Genomic DNA, 20,157 nt, shown 5'->3' with positions numbered 1-20,157 from the left:
TAAATTGATTATTTTTGCGCAATCTTATTTTGTTTGCATATCATTTTAGCAGCATGTTAAACCCGTGTCCATACCTAGTATAGATTTTAGTGGTCATTTATTTATAAAACACTCGTCGCTCACACACACGCACTCACACTCAGACAACTAATTGAGTGCGGCGAGCGGAGATTTCCAGCAGACTCGACCGGCAAAACAGACAGCAGAGACTGTAATGCTCTTGTTATGGTTGAGAGAGCAAGAAAAAAACTGAGCCCGCTCCCCCACTCACTCACTCACTCACTTGCTCAGTCATTTGTTAGCATTTGCTCAGCTAGTTCCAAACTTATTTCACTTTTTGTTGTGGTTGTTGTTGTTGTTGTTGTGTTCAATGTTCTCGCACAGCGCGAGCTTTATTTGTCGCTTCCTCAACGCATTAAATCGCATTTACCTCTAGTTTGTCAATCGGAACAGAACAGAACGAAGCGTAGCAGCGAGCCGGTAACAGTTCTATTGTGAGATCAGTGCATAAATATTAATAATAATAATAAGCAAAGAAAGCAAATATTGTATCTGTGAACCCAAGACAATATTTGTTCAACAATATTTAAAACCACAAAACATTCAAAGGGTCCAGAAAAGTCACAAACAATGAAGCTTCTAGCAAATCTGATGCTGATCGCGCTAGTGGCGAGCGGAGCTCTTGCCCTGCCAGGTAAGAGATAACAATAAAAACATAGAGAAACAGTAATTATTTACATTATTAAATCAAAGAATCAAAAAATCAAAAAATACTTTGTGTACCTATTTGCTTATACTATATTATATATAATTTATTTATATCAGAAAATTACTGCTGATTAGCAAAATGATGTGCAAAAGAGTGGAAAACTATAATAAATATGTAATTAATTAAATTGCATTAAATTTTTCCACAATGGGAGAGACAATATTATGAAATCGTTGATTAAATTGCGTATTATTACGAAATTTGAAATACTAACTTAAATGGAATATAATTCCGTAAACCTATTTTCTATTATATTATTTTTTGAAGTTAGTATTTAAAGAGCCTACGATTTTGACAGTAGGGAAGTCGTTTCGCCTTAATAAAAGATTATTAATTAAATAAACTAATATGAATAAATAAAATATTCTTTAGGCGCTCTTTTACTCTTCATTAATAAACAGAAAGTTATGTCCTGAAAGAAAAACTGATTTAAGGCAATTGCCACTTCAGTTTATTTGCTTTGCCATTGAATTATTATAATATACAATATCTGCAGTTTAGTCATAAATATTTTATAAATGAAATCATAGGGTTTTTATTTAATTAGCTACATAGTTAGCTACATCAGTATTGTGTTAGTGATATAACTAATTGAACGGTTCCTCCCATGTATAGCTATAGTGTAAAACCAGTTGCCAACTCAATTTTTATTTTGCTGTATTGTTGTAAAGTTGTCGCAACGATTTGTTATTCCATTTAAAATAAAAATATTTGCTTGGCAATAAATATATAGTAGTACACTCCCTTTACACTTCGACCTTACCACGCAGTTAATTAAACAAAATTTGCCCGGAAGGTGCTTAAATAAACAAATAAATATACAGCTTAGTACTAGGAAGCTAATAAAATAACATAATATTTGTTTACAATGTGTGGAAATAAACCCACTTTTTCGCAGTTAAACTGCAATGCAAAGAATGCAGCTGACTCGCAGTCTATCAATTATTTATAATCATTGAAATGGAACAGCACGACGCAATGTTTTGAACCCGTGTCAAGTATTGCTCATCAAAGCAGCTAAATTGATAACACTCAGTTATAAATATTACGGTTTGATACCCTTTAACCGAGGTGTACAAGAGTACTTCTGCTGCTGTTGAGCTCAGCTCATTAAAGAGTAATGGGATAGATGGATTGGATAATCATCTATCGGCATAAACGCTTTAATATGAGTGATAAAAAGGCTAAAAGGTTTTAGTCCTTATTATTAATATAAGTACCGATCTGTCTGTAAAACTATAGGTTTAACGAATACTGTTTAAAAAAGATCGTTTTTAAAAATATTCTTTCTACTTATGAAATACATTAGTGATTATTACATACTTGTATTGCATTCATTGAGATTAAATTACTCTAGTTATAAAAGAGTTTTTGTTTCTTCAAGTATTTTCCTTACCATAAGTAGGAAAAACAGTAAATGATGAGAGGGTATTCCGAAGTCCATATTGCCAACCACTCTTAATCTATAGTTATGTTGATTTTTTGCATTTCAAAATTCGCATTGTTAGAGGTTGCAGCTGCCGTTTGTTATTATTTTTATACATTCTTTGTTTCAAATTTGCGCTGAGATGCGGCGCATAATGATGGCGCTTGAACGACAAGTGACAACAACAACAAGAACGGCAACAACAGCAACTGCTTCAGACACTTGACAATCAGCAGCAGCAGCAGCGGAGAACGCATCCTACAGATACTCGGATAGCTGTAATGGCAGCCCATCATTGAGGCAAAGTCGGCGAGCAGCGCACTTGAATGCATAAATTGCATTGGATTGTCAGCTGCCAGCAGTAACAGCAGCAGCAGCAGTAACAGCAGCATCAACAACAGCAACAGCTACAGCAGCAGAAGTTGCCACTTGAAATTTTCAAATTTGTTGGCAGTTGAAATTATTTACTGCGAATATGAAAATATGCTGCATAGCTTTCTGCTAAATTCTGCTTCATAGTTGAAATATGTCCGCTCAGAATTGTGAGGAAGATGGCAGTTTAATGAACTCTCATTAATTTTTTAGTATTTTTAACATAAATTGGCTGCCGTTTTTCGGAGCTTTGCAAGAAGTCCGCCAAGAAATTCTTAAGCATTTTCTTTCTACTTTCCTTTTGTGACTCTCAAGGCATTTCATTTTATGGTTGCACTGAGATGGGTAGCCAAAACAAAAAAAAAAATAAATAAATAACACAAAAACTGAATTGGGTTAATCGTGGCCATTATTTGCATTTAAGGCCTTTTTCGCAGAATATACCCGTATAATGTGTGGATTATTCCAAATTGCATGTTCGTGTGTGCTTTATTTTATTGCTTAAGTGCACTCGACGCGACATTAATCATTGTACTTGTATTCTCTTTCAAACGAGTCGCAGAGAGCAGTTCGTGTTTTGTAGAGTAGTTGAGCGTGAAACAATTATAACTATATAATACTATATTTATGGATTTTATTATTTATGCATGTGTATTGCTTGTTATGGCGCAATTTGTTTAGTTTTGTCACATTTATTTATGCAAATTCGTTGCCATTGTATTATGTTTTTAGATGAATGTGGCTAATTGCGGTCAGATAATTGGGCCACATATGCAATGAATAGGCGATTAACAACGCTTTGTGATCACTAAAAACATGTGTTTGTACAATATTCATTAATATACAACTATAGTTACAGTATAAAGAAGATAGAGTGTGTTGAACGGTTTATATAAGAAGAAGCCTTATACCATGCGCACAAGGTTAATTGTAGAATGGAGAAGATAGATTATGCCTCCGACCTGTTATCTTCACTGATCAGGTCCTCCTTCTCCTGAATCTCTGTTCGCCCTCATCCCTTCAGTGTGTTTCCATTGCTCTCTAGCTTTTATGTTATTACTTGTAAGTATAGTTTAAAATTTAACAAGTTGCATATTTCTATATCACGCCTAGTTACAATTATAGTCATTACTATATTCAGTCTGATTATTTCAAACCACAAATTACACAGTAGGTATTATAATCGGCCTTATTTTCATTCAGGCCCTCATTAAACAGGTTTTTCTTAGCATTTACTATATTTATATAATTATTTATGCATTGCATGTCTAAGCTGCAAACTCAAACTACAGACTGCGAAATAAATTAGATTAAAAATGATTTTTAAAGTGAATTTGTGGAAGCATTTCCCTCTCGTTTGCTTATCTTCAATGTTCTATGGACCTCAAAATACTTGACTGCATCGAATTATATTAGCAACAGGGGCTGATTCATCACCTATCGGCATTTAAATACATTTTCTCGGTTTCAAAATGTCAACAAATTTTCCATAATTTTGAACAATGTTTTCAGTTCATTTGTCTAAGCGCCGGCAAATTGTTTTGAAAGGCGAAACGTTGCATATTGATTGAATTTTGAAATGAAAATAAAATATTATTACTTTATAATACTTTAAAGTAAATGGCAAATTAAATAAGCCGCTTAACATTTAAGCACTTGGCTTGAACTTTTAGTTTGCAATTCAAATATACGACTAGTACGTAGGTATTTGTGTTTGTTTTTCGACACAAATAAATAAAATGAATAATTCAATTGTAAAACAGCAACATCGCGCGGAAAAAAAACCAAAATGGTGGACAATCGCATTATTATTGTTTCTGTTATTTCAGCTGATTTGCCGTTTGTCAAACGATTAATCATTTTCTCCTGACATATACACAAACGTTGTCATGGGTCGGATGCATATATTTACATATGTACGTATATTAAATATATGTACTATAAGTTTCGGTTTTCAAGGCACAATTATCATGAATTATGGAAAACATGAGGGGGAAGCAGGCGCCACTTAACAACAAATTGATTATATTTAACAATTATTTGCTAACATTTCATTGTTTAAATGTTTGATGAGGATTGGAAAAAGTGAAAGGGAAAATATAACTTAAATGTTTATACAGATGCAGCGTCATAGATCAGGACTTATTTCTTATAAGTCTTGAGACTTGATAGGTAGTTCCTCTCGTACGAATAATTAGCCATAATAAGGTATTATCTATTTAGTTATAAAATACTTTTCGTAATAGTCTATTACTTAGGTACTTTTAGGTTCTATAGAGAGCTGCTTGGCGTTGTTGATTATATCAACTACAAAGTAAAACGCATAAATAATTGTTGTTGGCATGCAAATAGTTTCATTGCGAATTGAATTTGCAAATACAAATAGCGCTCGTCATGTTTCGGCAATTGTAGGCTGATAAACAATTTGTGCTTCAATTACGTCTTCGTTTAATTCCTTAGTCGCAATTTCCTGCCATTACATTCGCACTCAGTTCTCACTAAACAACAAAAGCGGCAAATAGAAACAGTCATTAACATTACAGACTCACGTGGCTGGCACAAAGTAATTGTCAAATGACACGCAGATCCCCCCTTGACACCGCTCTGGTGGTGATCGGTGACTAATGCCTATACTATTTGCAGTAGTGTATGCCTCGGTGGACGAACTTTTAACAATAATAAATTTTAAACTGTCCGGCTGTGATTGAAAACTGGCCGGCTACTTAGTTCAATGTCACGTAAGCACTGCAATGGCTCCCAGTGGGCTGTCTGCCTGTCTGTCTATAATGCGCAGCATCCTTCCCCCTCCTTCTCCCTTCTCCCCCACCCACGTCATCTTTCAACGTCAACGCCAATGCGAACGATGCCTCTTTATGTTAATTTATGTGCTGGCCAAAATGTGCAAGTGCTAATGCTCAGCCACGCATGGCGAAAGCCCAAAATCAGAAATAAATTATAACGTCAGGCAGGCGCAGACTCAGACATACACTCACGTGTATGTATTGTATACACACTTAATGGATGTGTGTGTGTGTGTGTTTATGTGTATAGTATGTTATAATGAAAATCCAAAGCATTATTCAAATAGTCAGCAGTTGCAATGTCAATGTGTGTGTGTGTGTTCCCTCCTCTTCATCCAACATCAGCCAGATCGAGATCCAGTCAGCTCCTCTGTTGTACAGTCAGTCCGCCAGTCAGTCAGTCAGTCAGTCAGTCCGCCAGTCAGGCAGTCAGTTCTTCATTCATTCCGCCAGCTTTAAACGCATCCAGCCATCCATCCATCTGCCTGGTTGCATGCCACACATATTTGCAGCTGCTGCCAGCATTCGTGGCTGTAAATTTAATGAGATTTCTGTCAAATTAATTTCCGGTTATGATTAGATTTTCGTTAATAGCAATTTGCGGTTTTTGCAGGCAATGCAACCAAACGTGCCGAATGTGTGCAAGTCACTGTATGCGTATGTGTGTGGCAAACACACACACACACACCCATTCGCATGTTGCACTGTCATTTTACATTTGCATTTTACAAAGTGTCTACGCAATTATCACTACACGGCCACTACACAACAAATTGCTGGCCGAGCTCCTTCCTCCTCGACGTTATCATTGACATTGTCGCTTTCAAGGCCCACACTGATTAACATTTCGTTGTTTGTTGCTCATAAATCATAAGCCGATGCCCTCAACTGTGAACACATTCCCAATTCATAGAATTGACAGCATGGCAAGCAAGGCTGTGGCTGTAAGTTCTCGGCTTTTAATTAGTTGGATACTCGTACTTACCTTTCCAAATTCAAAACTGCAGCTCTTCAAACTTAATGCCGCTGCTGCAAAATTGATAACTTAATTGCCGATGTCATCAAAGTGCAGCAGAACTATAATTATAATGCTTAAGGACTTAATAACTTGCAGCTCTTTCGAAAGATGTTGGTTCTCTGCCAGCTAGCACATTGCTTTTAATATACACTTTATAAGAAATCGATTATAAGAAAACGCTTATCACATACGAGTATTCCAGCAGACGACAACTTTTGATTCAGTTCGGGTTTTTTCTTGTTAAAGTTGTCCTAAATGGACTTTACTATGCCCATTGAACCCTCCTGGGAATTTGCTAGCAATTGTTGCCACAAAATTTCAAAATGAAGCAGAATCAAAGTTTGCGTCAAGCGCATGAAGAACGCATGAAAATTTTAAAAATTTTTGCACGTGCCACAGAAAATTGTTGCTATAGCATACTACAAGTATAATGAAGGCCGGGGGGCTGGCTCGGGCTGTGCCCGATTTCTGGCCCAGCAAACAATGCGAAAGCTTAAAATTAAACAATTTTGCTTGATTTTTTCTTTTTTAGCATTTTCATGCTGGTGAGAATAATTTGCTGTGCACGTGTGTGTGTGTGTGTGTATGTGTGTGAGTGACAAATCACAGTTGGGGAATCGCCGAATCGTGGAGTCACGCCATCACTATAGAAGTTGGGACAGACGAAAGGGACATGGGACACGGGATACGGGCTACGGGATACGGGATACGGGCAGCGGGCTACGGGGACAAAAATTCAAACAATCAAAATCAAATTCACCAAAAAACTCATTTTAACGCGACAAACGTAACGTTCAATCTTCCAGAACATTGCGTACGTGACACGATTGTCACATTTGGCAACAGAAATGCAATTGGGGGAACGGTTACAGCGATTGTGGCATGGTTGTTGCTCTTTTTGTTTGGGCCCCGACAATGGGCGCGTTTTGTTTTGATTTCTGCTTTTGCCAATGCAAATGAGCTCTGGCCAGAGGATGGGGAGCACACCAGGAGGGGTAGGGCAGGGAATGGCAGGGGGAAGGGGGAAGGGAAGAGACAAATGAAGGCGGCACCTGACTTACCTGACAAAAAAGAGAGAGTATTGACTCTTGCAATGGAACTTCCAAGTACTTTCAAGTGCCTGACCCAGCGACCCAAAATTAATTGAATTAAATTTGTTATTTGTTATTTGTGTATAAATCATTTGAGGCCTGCCTTGTGCACTTACGATCACGTAACTCGATGATGTTTGCACAATTTATTATTTTGCGTTATGATTGAATTCCTTTGCTGTTGACTCGACTCAATGAAGTTCTATTGGCAACAAAATATGCAAATTGAGTTGACTGCGAAGGCATTGATTGGCTACAACCAGAATTACAATAAAAATGATGCAAAAATCATCGGTGAATGGAAAGGGCTTTGGTTTCTAATATTTAAGCAAAGCTGTATAGTTTTCCTTATTTTTATTTCATGAACAATTTAATTTTGTTGGCTCTGCTGCTTTACTTGTATGTTGCATTGCATGAGTTGCAAAGTAAGGCTACTACCCGTATATTAAAGCGGCTTATACCGTTTTGAGGCATTTTTCACATACACTCTTGATATAACTTAAGCAAGCCCACCTTTTCGATTTCGCTCAATTGCCGTTGCTCTCCCCCAACAAACTGGCATCAACCCCTTGACAATATCAAACTAAAATTGAAGCCAACGCCCGAGGGCTGACAGACGCACACGCACACGCACACCACAACAGGCAACAGACAACAGACAACGTACAACATAGAACATTGAGGAGCATGTCTGCCCCAAAATGTTCAACTAACACAACTCACGCATTTCAATTACATGCCAACATTTGCACAGTTGCCAAGCTGACAAACTCAATTGTATGAAATTTGGGTTAAAATGATTTCAAATCAGTTGAAAAGCAATGAGAGCCTGTCGAGGTGCTGTTAGAATGCCTGCCAGCCAACCGGACAGACGTCACTGGACAGGGCAGGCCAAAGCGGAGTAGAGTTTAGTTAGTTAGATGACCAGCAAGTGCAGACTTGTGTCACGTTCAAGAACTCTAAACAGGGGGAAAATTAGTTTGATGCCGCACAGACACAAACAGACTAGCACACACACACACACACACACACACACTACACACTCATACGCACTGTTGGACATGCCAAAAAGTGGGCGCTGCTCAGACACATCAACAGGAAACGCATCTGGCTCTGGGCAGCGGCTGCCTGTCAAGTGGCAGGGGCTGGCTGTGGTGGACAGTGGCGGGAGCGGTGGTTCCGTGGCAAATGTCAACAGCAATTGGGAATGCCGAAAGTGAAATCAAAGCCGATGCCAAACAGCCACTAGAAATCGCCCAACCCCCCTTCGAATTCACATTCCCATTCACACATGCAATCGAGTGAAAGTGCTGGGGCTGAGCTTAGTTTTGCAGCCATTTTCAAAGTGAAATGCCATTCCATTGACATTTGCTGATATTTTGTAAGCAACCAGGAGCTGGCTACAGGTCTGTGGGGCTTTTGAGGGCGGGGTGCGCTCGCATTTCACACAAAAAATAGGCAAAAAGGTTAACTTCTGCTCTTCACCGAAAACATAATACACTTTGCCAATTCTGTGGATTTGAATCCAGTTTTGTGCTGCTAGCCAGCTCGAGCTGATCAAAGCTGTGGGTGCCAAGTTTGACGTATTAGAGTCTAGTTTAATCAGGCATTTGGATGTGTTATAGCTTACCCAACAATTAGGTTTCTTCATCGGCAATTAGTCTTAAAATAAACTTTACTCAGTGTAACTATTTGAAATAAATTTAAACTATGAATAAATTAATGAACATATTGAACGAAGATGACTGTGAAGCTTGGAACATTATCGATTTGTAATATTTTATGGTGGCAACAAGTTCTCCATTTTAGAGTCGTAACTATCTTGCTGATTGATACTGATTATTGAAATTTGGAGCAAAGCAATGATGTGACCGAGCACTATTGGAAATTACAATAGAAAATAGCCAGACTTGCTAGTAAATCTTTCCGCGCCACACTGAAGAATATTAAATTAAGATTGTTACTATGTCTATTTGTTTGTTTACTTACTTTCCCTTTACTGCTATTTGTTCTAAAACACATGTGGCAGTGAATTGAGGAATAGCTGATCAGATGCTTCTTTACAGATTTGTGCTCAGATTTGTGAGTTAAATAATAATTAAATAATTGATAACCAACCTCTATTTACTTTGACATGTTTTTCAATAATTTTTCTTCACATTCACGCCAAATTTGGAGTTTATTGCATTTTTGTGCGTTGCCAAGTATCACAAAAAGAGTTCTGAGGCTTCTCCTTCTAAGGGCTCCATACAGGTCCTTGATGGTGGGCTGCAGCTCACCTGTCAGCCTATCCGTCTGCTGCGTTCGAGTGCACGTATCGGTCCATGTGGGTTGTGTGCGATGGACGTTGTGTACAGAAACGAAAACGAAATTAGTTTAACGGCTACCCCTCGAAACGTTTAGGGGCTGTGCTGCCTTTGCATTGCCGTCGCCTTGTCCGCTCCCTCCTCATCGGCTGATCGGCCGTTGGTAGCCTTTCGTCTGCCAGCTTGCTATCAATTCTAATTACAAATGTCAACAATGATTTTTCGGCCATCCCCCAGGCGTTACTTGGTTGTTGGGGCAACTACAGACGACAACGACAACGGCAATGGCAACGACGATGGCAGAGGCATGAGGGCTTGATTAATGTCACGCGTTGCAGTCGTGGAGCTTTATCTCAGTATATATATATATACAAGTATATGTGTGTTTGCGTTTGAGTTTGTGGATGCGCCGTTGCGGTGCCTATTAGAGGTCTAGTCAGCTACGGATATTGCCGCCGTCGCCGAGTAGATATGCCAATGAAGTAGTGACTTAACTAGCAGTTAATTGGCATTGTTGCAGCTCAGCATCTGAAACGCATATGACATGAAGGGGCAGATTCGTAAATGCCACATGTGGATTGTGCATCAGTTCGGAGATAATCAGTAGATGTCTTAGTTTTGGAATGTTAATGCTTCCTTAAGGTACTCACTCAAGTTATGTCTCCCTTCAAATAGCAATGGATTACAAGCACTTCCACTGACCTTGGCACTCGCTCATATTCTGTTGCCTCGGTTATTATTTCTGTTATTGTTCCTGTTATTGTTTCGATTATTATTATTATTATTATTTGAATCCTCTTCCTCCTCTTGACCAAGGCCGCAGCAGGCGGAGAGCGTCAAGCAAGGACAGCACAAAACCATAACGACGCACAGACAACATAATATACAGATGATAATGACAATCAAAATAATAATGTATACAATACGGAAGGCGCTCTTAAAGGGATTGCCAAATTTTGCCATTTTTTCAATATAAATTTTAGGTATGACAAGAGGCTCAAAACAAGTAGAAAAAGAAAATGAGAAAACAAACCAAAGACATTATTTCCAATAGCTTCTACTGTTATTTGAGGAAGCTATGCTCATGTCCTCGTTAATTAATCGTTCTTTAACTGCCAACCACCATTGAAGTCTTAAGGCTGAAGACCTTTACTCTCGTTTGAACTATTACCTGAATCTTGTTATAACTCTTACATATACTTGTATGTGCGTATATTTCATGATGATTGTCTCATTTAAATGAAAGTGGCTTTATTGTAATGGTTATTTTCAAAATGAATCTCAGCAACATTTTCATATTTCTCTTGTACAAATGCTCCAGCTGAGGCCGAGCTGCTCGTTTTCCCTGCAACCACAGTCATTATGCAAACTTTTCACATTAACCAAAGTGCCGTTTATTAAAAATGCATTAATCGAACAAAAACTAAAAAGCGAAGCAAGTCTGTGCCAGCAGAAAGTTAGTCGAACGCAACACCCAGCACGCAGACTCGCAGACCCTCAGTGAAAAGTTTAATTGATTTGGCCATTTAAAATGGGAAAATAATTGATAGATAGACGATGGGTTGCGTGGCACGCTTCAAATTTAATGAGCATATTGGCTAGAAAGTCGTTAAACTATTTACATTTCAATTACCACCACCTACTTTTTTTTTGCATATAAATGTAATTGTAGAATTTTAGTTATATTAATTAGAAAAGTTTTGCGGCGCCAAAATAAGTGTAATAAATGTGTCGGTCGCTGCGGCAAAATTGCAATTTTGATGAAAATTTCAATTCAATTGCGCCCCAACATGCACACAAATACTTTTGTAAAATGAAACTTTGTTGCTGCTAGATTTATTCACACACACACATGCATTGGTTTATATATATATACAAGTATATATATATAGATATATATGTATAAATGTGTTTCATAAAATTTTGACCAATAATACCTACGATTCAGCTATCTATTGGCCACAAAGTAATTGAAAACGCATGCATCAATGCAAAACGAATCGAAATCGCGCACACAGCATTGAAAAGCCATATTGAACTTTTGGGAGAGTCTGGCGCTGGATGTGGTTGTGTGCCTAAAGGCCTCTGCCCGCACCTTTGATGGGCAGTGGGTTCCATTCACTCTTCAAAACGTTAGGCATGCACAATATAAATTTTGTTTGATCCGTTGTACAGTGGTTCGAGTGCAATTCAAATTCCGATTAGTGGGAAAATACAAATATGAATACTTGACTAAAACCAACCAGAGATCAAAATTCTTAAAGCGACATATTAGTTTATTAAAAATTAAGGAATGCAACTAAATATCTAAAATGATTTTTCAGTTGGCAAAGAGTTTTCTTCCTTTCAATAGAACCAATTCATTTACAGTAGCGTTTCAAATTCGAAGAGTTTGTTTCAGTTCATGGTTTTGAGATCAGAATACTTTTCATTCCCTGAATACTTGTAGATGTTATGTGTCTTCAAAGCATCTTATTCGACGTAATTATTTCACAATTCGTTGTCTTTCTTACTTATCATCGATATGCTGCTTTTCGATATTCTCTGTTATATTTGTTTCCAGTTGCTTAGCAAATACAATTATTTCTTGCTCAGCCACAGTGCGTCCCCAAAAAGCAGACTATACTTTTCAACTATGGCGTCGGCGTCGGAGCTGGCGTCGTCGTTGGCATCTGACTGTGTGCGTGCCATTTTAATTACCATTTTGGACACACACTGGCACAAAAATATGTATATACATATACATAAATTTATACAACGGTAGCCAAAATGCATGAGAAGTTGTTGCCATGGTTTGTGTTGCTGTTTGTATTGTTTTTGTTGCTTTTCATTCGAGTATTTCATCAAAATCGAAACATAACGATATGAAATTGTGCGCACATACAAAAGAGGAGCATGTCATGGTTTGTAATTATCGTACGCACATTTATTTGGTTATTTGCGTTATCTCTCTGTCTGCGTGTGTGTGTGTGTTCTGCCAAAGCCCGATATAACGTTTCATTAAAATTTGTTGGCTGGGCTGCTGCTGCTTTCTGTATGATTTGTGGCTGGCGATTTGACGAATTGCAGTCGTTTATTTGCATTTACTTATTCGAGAATTTGAGAAGTTGCCCAATACATATTTTGCTGGGAATATTTTAAGCTTTTGCGATATTTGAGCACTTTACAGATTTTGCAATCGTTTTATGGCAGCAGGCTGGGAAAATCGACGAAAAGTCATAATTAATTTATTTATAGTATAGTATGTGTTGTCTGATATGAGCCAGCAAAGTAATTGTACAGTTTTTGTTTTCAAAAACTACCGAATATAATTGCGCAAAGCATCTTAGATGAATTTCATTTTGCTCTTTCAAGCATAATGCGAATCATAGATATTATATGGAGAAGCATTTACAAAAGTTGTTGAAATGTAAATATTTTATTGTTATTGAAATGCTTTCTGATTGATGGCAAGCGAAAACAAATTGATTTCTTTCCTAAATTTGCTTGCAATAAAATAGAATTTAGTTTTGGAATTATGCAGCATTAATATATATTTTGTGGGTGATAATTACTTTAAGAAGATTTAGTTTTGTAAAGCTTTGTTGAGAAAATCAGAATTGTCTACAGCAAATTGTGGGCTTGCATTCGTGCATTAAAGTGGAAGATAAATTTAAAATCACACTTGAAATAATTCGCTATTTTGTTATCAAGTATAATCATTTAACTGGCTATTGTTACCAAAATAAACTTTTAAAATGCTCAGTCCAGTAGACCCGATTCATGGTCTACATTAACCACAAACCAAAACTTTCAGTGGCTCTGCCAGCGGCAGCAACAGCAGCAGCAGCAGCAGCGCATTAAATTATGCAAAATTGTACAATTATGTTAATTAATTGACGCGGCCAAAGACGTCGTTCTGGCCGGCAATTAGCGCCTTAAAACGGAACTGAAGTGATGACCGCCCAAAGGAATATACTATACTTGTAAAAGCCCACGGCCAAGAGCACCACCTCACCAAAAAATAAGCTAAAAAGAAAAGGGAAAGTAGCCCCTTGAGGGCGTTGGGAATTGTAATGCCACGCCCGGCACCAACAAATTATGAATCCTGCCTACATAATTAGCATGAAATTGTGTGATTTTCGAAATGTGTGTGTGTGTGTGTTTGGAACAAAAGCGCAGTGCTGCAAAAATGGGCCCAAGCCGAGCGGAGCCGAGTTGAGCTGCCAACTGGTTTTATTAATTTCATAATTCAGCAGTTGAACAATGAAAACCTGTCGAGGCAGCAGCGCGCAACATTCTGGCCATGTTGTGTGTTAGCTTAATTATTGGAAAATTAATGAATATGCCAGCCAGTAGATGTTTCCATTAACTGCCAAATGGAACGTACTGCCTGCCTGGGTGGCGTATGATTAATAACAGCAGCATCGTGATGGGCATTCAGCTTTAAAAGCGGCCAGCGTTGATTTTAAATTTGAGCAGGGTATACGGAAATGTTGAATAATTATGCCAACAAGTTTCTGATGAATGCAAGACACCATAGATATACATATTGGTATGATGAGGTAGGTCGATAGACCAAGTTCGAGCTCTGAGGTGAGGTGAAAGAATTTAATTTAGTTCGTAGATGATGGAATAAGGACTCCCCATGCGTACTTCTCACCAAAATTGCATTGAAATCGTTGAACTAAATATCATTCATTGCTAAAAGTTTGCATTAAATCCAATTAAGCGCCAGTCGTTTATTCAATTTTTGTTTAATAAAGTATATGTTGGCTTAAGGGTGTAGGTGAGGGAATTTTTAATAAATTTCCCTCTCTTTTTCTTTGCACATTTTGTCTTCAATATAAGTATTTCAATTCGTTGGCGCACCCCTCGAGGTATGCAACAAAAAGCCATGAAATATTATATGCCACTTGCTGGCTTTTTGATCTTTTCATGTACATATAGTATATGTTTGTACATACTATACTCGTATATGCACAGATGTGTGATGGCGAGTGTGCGCTGAATATTTGCCAGTTTTTAGCCCATTTTCACATGTGGAGAAAGGTAAATATTTGCACTTGTAAATGACATTCACGTGCGCGAAGAGGGGCGTTTGCTCGACTTTTTTGCCACAGTTTTCTTGCCTTTTTTTGCTGCCCCACTTCAGTGTTTGATCGCATGTGGCACAGGGAGACATGCTCTTAACCCAAACATATTGTGTGTGCCATGTATATTACTCATAAATCGGCTTAAAAAAGTGAACGTCGGCCCCTAGCGTTAGCTCCTGCTATTGGGTTCGCACTGATTGCGCGTCTGCCGGAGACCAACAAAAGTGCATTTGTTTTGTGGGCCCCTCGGGATGGCCACGTTTACATTTGCGTACGCATTTAACGCAAGACGCGCAAAAAGCTTTTCCACTGCCAGTTGCGGGGCACTTGACTTTCTTTCAACAGCGCTATGGGAGTGAAGTTCTGGCTACAGTTTCTGATTCCTGCCACTTGTTGTGCACTCCCTGCCATGAATCATAGAAATAGGAATCAGTGTATGTGTGTTGCGCTGGCGGCCTCAATCGGGGGCAGCTGTTGCCATTTTTGAACTGCAACATGCTGGGCATATATATGTTTTTTCTTTGATATTTTGCGTGGCCTACATCAAGATTTTTGCAGCAGCTGTTTAAACTTGTAAGGGCTGCTTTCTTGTCTTAAATTCTGACCGATCAATCAACAAAAATTACATTTTAATAATAATAGGAATAACTGTTACATTAGACGTTTTAGCCTTTATGAAGGTAAAGGTTAGGGTAGAAAATGTTGTCCATATCGGCATGGCTACTCGTATATCAAATTACCTCATCGTTTTCTTTATAGAAAATGCTATTACAAGGGCATGGCCCTTCCGAGCGCATTTAATTTTTGTCTGCAAACCAAAACGCTTATGCTTTTAATTGGACTGTTAAGCAGGAAGGGCAGTCAGCGGGCAAAACACACATTTGCTTACATAGGAGAAAATTATGCAAAATGGTCTTCTTGCGCTGAAAATTCTAATGAGCATGCGAATGGGAACGGTAAATGATTAGCCGAAAAGGGCAAACGCGTAATGAAGAAACCGAGGAGTCAGCGGTTTGCCCGTCTGATTTGGCTTTTGTGCAATATTCTGGGTAGAAATTATGCAATGCCCTTTCAATTATGACTAATTATGAACAATGGTTGTTGCTTTCTTTCAGCGCGTAATCCGCAGGATGACGCCGAGGTGATTTCGGTGCCGCGGCGCAGCGAGTCGGCTGATCCGGTTTTCCGTGACTTTCAGGGCGTCATTGATACCGGAGTTGGATATCCCTTCCTGCAGCCAAATCCCCCGCCTTTCGCGCATAATCTGGGCTTCTTCGATTCATTTGAAGGTGAGTTGGAGCCCGAACACGTGGCGTATGCGTAATGAGTGCGCGTGCCATATTAATTAAAAATATTTTAATGGGGCAGAAAATTGTGAACGCCTCAGCCACGCTGGTTGCCACCGTAATTATTGCATTGAATGCAGTTTTCACATGTTATTGAATTGCATGACGATTCGTTATGGATATTATTATACAGATTACATATTACGTATTACAGTTTATATGATGACGATAGGCCTATAGCGCTGATTAATGTCACGTGCTGTGCTGGCGAATTCTTTGGCCAGCTGAATAATTTGCAATCTCCACGATTAAAGAGCCAATTAGTCAGCAGACATGTTATTTATGGTCTGTCATCAAACTGAAAGAAAGAGAGTTAAATTACAGAGCTCTTGGCACTGTCCCTGCCTCCTTACTTTCACCCTCGAACCGAACACAACGATTTATCATAATATTATATGAAAATGAACATTTTTAGCAAATGCGCCGACAAAGTTTCAGAAAAACAGCCTTATTTGTATATTGATATATTCATGTACTATACGGTTGTGGGAACGCCCAGCGGCCGACGGCGGTCAAGTCTGACGCGTTATGACCATTAAGAATGAAAAGTTTGCGCTTTGAAAATACATTCATAAAATGGCGCTTAGCTAAGATGTGCAACTTGGGAGCGTTGGCTTCATAAATCTTCCATCGCAACGCAAAAAATGAAGAAAATACAGAAACAAAAAAGTGCGCAGCAAAAGTTTTAAAGCCAACGGCATTTTATATGCATGGAACTTTTATTTAGCAAGATAACAAGCAGCAGAAGAAAAAAAACATAAGCAATGCCAAACTTGAGTTATTTTTTCGATACACTCTTACAGAGTGAGGCAGTTACGTTTATGAATGACGTTAGTTACGTAAGAGTGTAAGTGGGGAAAAACAAGAAAACAACAACGGATTTATTTAAGCTTTAAGAGCTGAACTTTGTTATGCTTCGAGGCTAGAGTTCCTTTTGATAAATTCCATCCTTTATCGAATTAATCTAAAATACGTACATCTTTGTAAGTCAGCTAACTTGGATTCATCATGAAATATATTCGCATTTTGTGGAGCTATTCTTATAGTTTCTAGTTTAAAAGCAGACATGGGATGGAGCTGGATGTCTTATATCTTCAAAATTGTCTCAAGCTCGTCCTTAAAAATATTCAATATGATTGAAAAGGATTCAGTATTTTCGGCCTCGTGCTCCATTTCATCATGATAGGTCAATTCTGAAGAAAGTTTTCTACTCAAAGCTCATTAGAAAGGGAACAAATTTAAAAAAAAGTTAGATATATGTAGAAAATTTAGTTTTTGAAAGACTTTAGAATCCTACAGAGTGTTCAGATGGTTTCAATTGAAGCTATTTATACGCTTCTTGCGTTTTTAGACAATTGTATAATGTTTTAAACTATTTAAGTGCACAAACAGACAGATTTTGGACTTATGTTTGCAAAAATAAAAGCAGAAAAAATAAATTAACCGACTGAGTTCTGTTTAGGGACTGGGTTTTCAAATGCTTGACTTGCCAAGCCAACAGTTTTGGGAAATTGGATCCTCAAATATCTATACAAAAGCTTTTCAATGCAACTTCTTCAAGCCTAGAATATTTACTTTAAAGTTAATGTAGGAAAAGTTAACAACTTATATTCTAACAAATGTGCTTTTTGTAACAGTTATCGATTAAAAATAGTTATTAACGTTTTAATTGGAGAGTCCACATTTTAAGGGAAGGGCATTGAATATTCTTTGTGGGTAACTTGAATGCTCGCCAACTGTTTTCAGCAACTAAATTGGCATAAGCCATAAAAGTTAAGTGGAAAATATTTGTGCGTGGCTGACAGATTGGAAACTTTAAGCTTTAGGTGACCTTGAGGAGAGTTCAGTGACTATGCCGAGTAGACAACTCGGAGCAGTGGGACACTGATCCGCAACTAATTGTGTCAAGCTCTTAGGCAAATTTAACAAATGAGGCATACACTAAACACTTTGAACTCTTAAACGCATTACGGTGAACTTAAAATACCAAAGCGAACAATGCGGTCAAGTATTTATGACAAGGTTCCAGACACAAGACGACAGAAAGTGCAACTAAAGCGTGGCATGTGAAAAGTGCAGCATATGTTGCAAGTAAGATTAGTTCGCAAGCAGACGACAAAGGCGATGGGTTGGGATGGCGGCGATGGCGACGATGGCGATGGCGATGGCGCGACATAGAAAACGCTTTTTAGTGCGCTTACGGATTAAGGATTTTAAACTGCAAAATACATTAGCATAGCAAAACGGTGTCTGGCTGGGCTGGCTTGTTAGTTGTCTGGCGCCTGCTCTGGCTTGGCGCAGTTTCTCCGGCTTGGCAGACAACATGGCACTTCGACGCACCTGCCACAATTCCCAGCGTTAAGGTCGTGGATGCCTTTGTAGGTTTTTTCAATTTTCTCCGCTTATCATTTTAGTTTGTTTTGGCGTGAAATTATATTTCCCACATCACCACACTTATCCTATACTCACCTAAATGTACGAAATAATACTTATATATACGTACTATATAACAAGAATATTCGCATATTTTTTGAAGATATTCTGCGTCGCTTCCGCGCTCGTCTCTGGCCCGTGGTCCCCTCTGAAGGCGGCAGCGATGACTCGAACGACAGCTCCGAGTCCGGGCTGGGCTCTGCCTTCGGGTTTGGCCTGCGTCCTCTGATTCCGCTGAAGCCGCTGGACCCCAAGAACGCCAACACCACGTCCACGGTTAAGGTGAGCGCCTCAGTCTTTCCAGTGCTAAGCCATATTATTAAACGCTTCGAGCTTTGTCGCCCAGGTGGTTGATGGCCACAAGGTCGAGGTGAACGAAACGGTCTATGGCGACGAAAACAACGTTTTCAAGGTGCGCGTGGTGAACGTGCGTCCTCTGGCCAGTGGTGAGGAGGTGGCAGAGGGTGTGAGCAGCAGCCAGGGAGGTGTTGGTGGCCAGCAGGCCCCTCAGTTGCCCAACTATGGACCCAGCACTTCGGCCCCCAGAAAGCGCGGCGAGTTCGACGAGTCCGAGGAGGATGATCGCCGTGAGCCGCTGGAGAAACAGCCGGCCGATAACGAGGTGCGCGACATCGACAGCGCTCAGGTATAAAGACATCACTAAATTGTGAAAATGACAATTTGATAAACATTATACTTGTACAACTAAAATTCTAACCAGGCGCAAAGTTAACTTTTTGATTTAGAAAAGAAACTATTAACTCACATGCAAATGCCTAAAAACTTACAGATATGGCGAATAACTATAACTTTGTTTATGCGCAGCACTAACCGACCCTATATATAATGTACTTGTACTATATATTTACCTATAAACAAACCCTATATGCGAAATGAAAAACTGTAAACTTGTAATATACGCAACTTTCTAATTTTTCTAAATAAAGTTTTGCAAACCAAACACTCTGTATATATATACTTGTAGATATACTATACATACTTGTATGTAGGCCTGCTTTCTATTACTACTTATAATTATGACAATGAATATTATTATTACTTTTTATTCCCTATGCTAATGCTAATTTAAGAGTTTGTACATTTTAATCAACTGGTGCAAGGAATTTTATTTTATTTATTTGGTTTTTTTCGGCTGCGGTTTTGCATTTATTTATTGCTTTGTTTTTATGCTGGTCGGCGAATGCGCGTTAATTAAATACAATTTGTATGTGTGGCAAACAAAAAATAGTTGTAAATTTATGGCTTGCAGCATTTGTTTTATTCGGCATTGCTTTTCACACAAACAAACACACCAACACACACAAACGCATTGTTACAGCAAGTACGGCTACCACTCGAATGCATTTTTCATTATGAAATTTATTTATTTTTAATTTCTTTACAAATGCCATAATTAAGTTTTGTTAATTTGCCAGGCCAATAAACTGGCAGACCACAATCGTAAATATTTTATTAACATGACAAAATATTTAATTGTGCATTTAGATTTTTTATTCTGC

The 20,157-nt window shown here is 38.4% G+C and overlaps 1 protein-coding gene and 1 long non-coding RNA gene across 2 annotated transcripts; one reads left to right on the top strand and one right to left on the bottom strand.

The window, feature by feature from the left end:
- Positions 1–436: 436 nt before the first annotated feature.
- Positions 437–19,598, top strand: LOC115631600. The gene is made up of 4 exons (XM_030528402.1): positions 437–694; positions 15,974–16,147; positions 18,741–18,919; positions 18,984–19,598. Exons 1-4 carry the CDS (start codon positions 631–633, stop codon positions 19,287–19,289), a joined length of 723 nt encoding a protein of 240 aa, XP_030384262.1. The 5' UTR covers positions 437–630; the 3' UTR covers positions 19,290–19,598.
- LOC115631602 lies at positions 9,576–10,775 on the bottom strand. The gene is made up of 2 exons (XR_003996223.1): positions 10,434–10,775; positions 9,576–10,311 (listed from the first exon to the last, which is right to left on the bottom strand). It is a non-coding gene; the product is annotated as an uncharacterized LOC115631602 (long non-coding RNA).
- Positions 19,599–20,157: the final 559 nt, after the last annotated feature.

The sequence above is a fragment of the Scaptodrosophila lebanonensis genome, unplaced genomic scaffold (genome assembly GCF_003285725.1).
Source record: "Scaptodrosophila lebanonensis strain 11010-0011.00,11010-0021.00 unplaced genomic scaffold, SlebRS2 tig00001412-arrow-pilon, whole genome shotgun sequence".
Taxonomy (NCBI): Eukaryota; Metazoa; Arthropoda; class Insecta; order Diptera; family Drosophilidae; genus Scaptodrosophila; species Scaptodrosophila lebanonensis.
Note: the sequence above shows the minus strand (reverse complement) of the source record. Positions and strands in the feature narration are given on the sequence as shown.

Coding starts and splice junctions, on each gene's coding strand:
- LOC115631600 (XM_030528402.1), top strand. CDS start 631: ATGAAGCTTCTAGCAAATCTGATGCTGATCGCGCTAGTGGCGAGCGGA. Junction 695..15,973: donor CGGAGCTCTTGCCCTGCCAG/GTAAGAGATAAC, acceptor GCTTTCTTTCAG/CGCGTAATCCGCAGGATGAC. Junction 18,920..18,983: donor ACACCACGTCCACGGTTAAG/GTGAGCGCCTCA, acceptor TTTGTCGCCCAG/GTGGTTGATGGCCACAAGGT.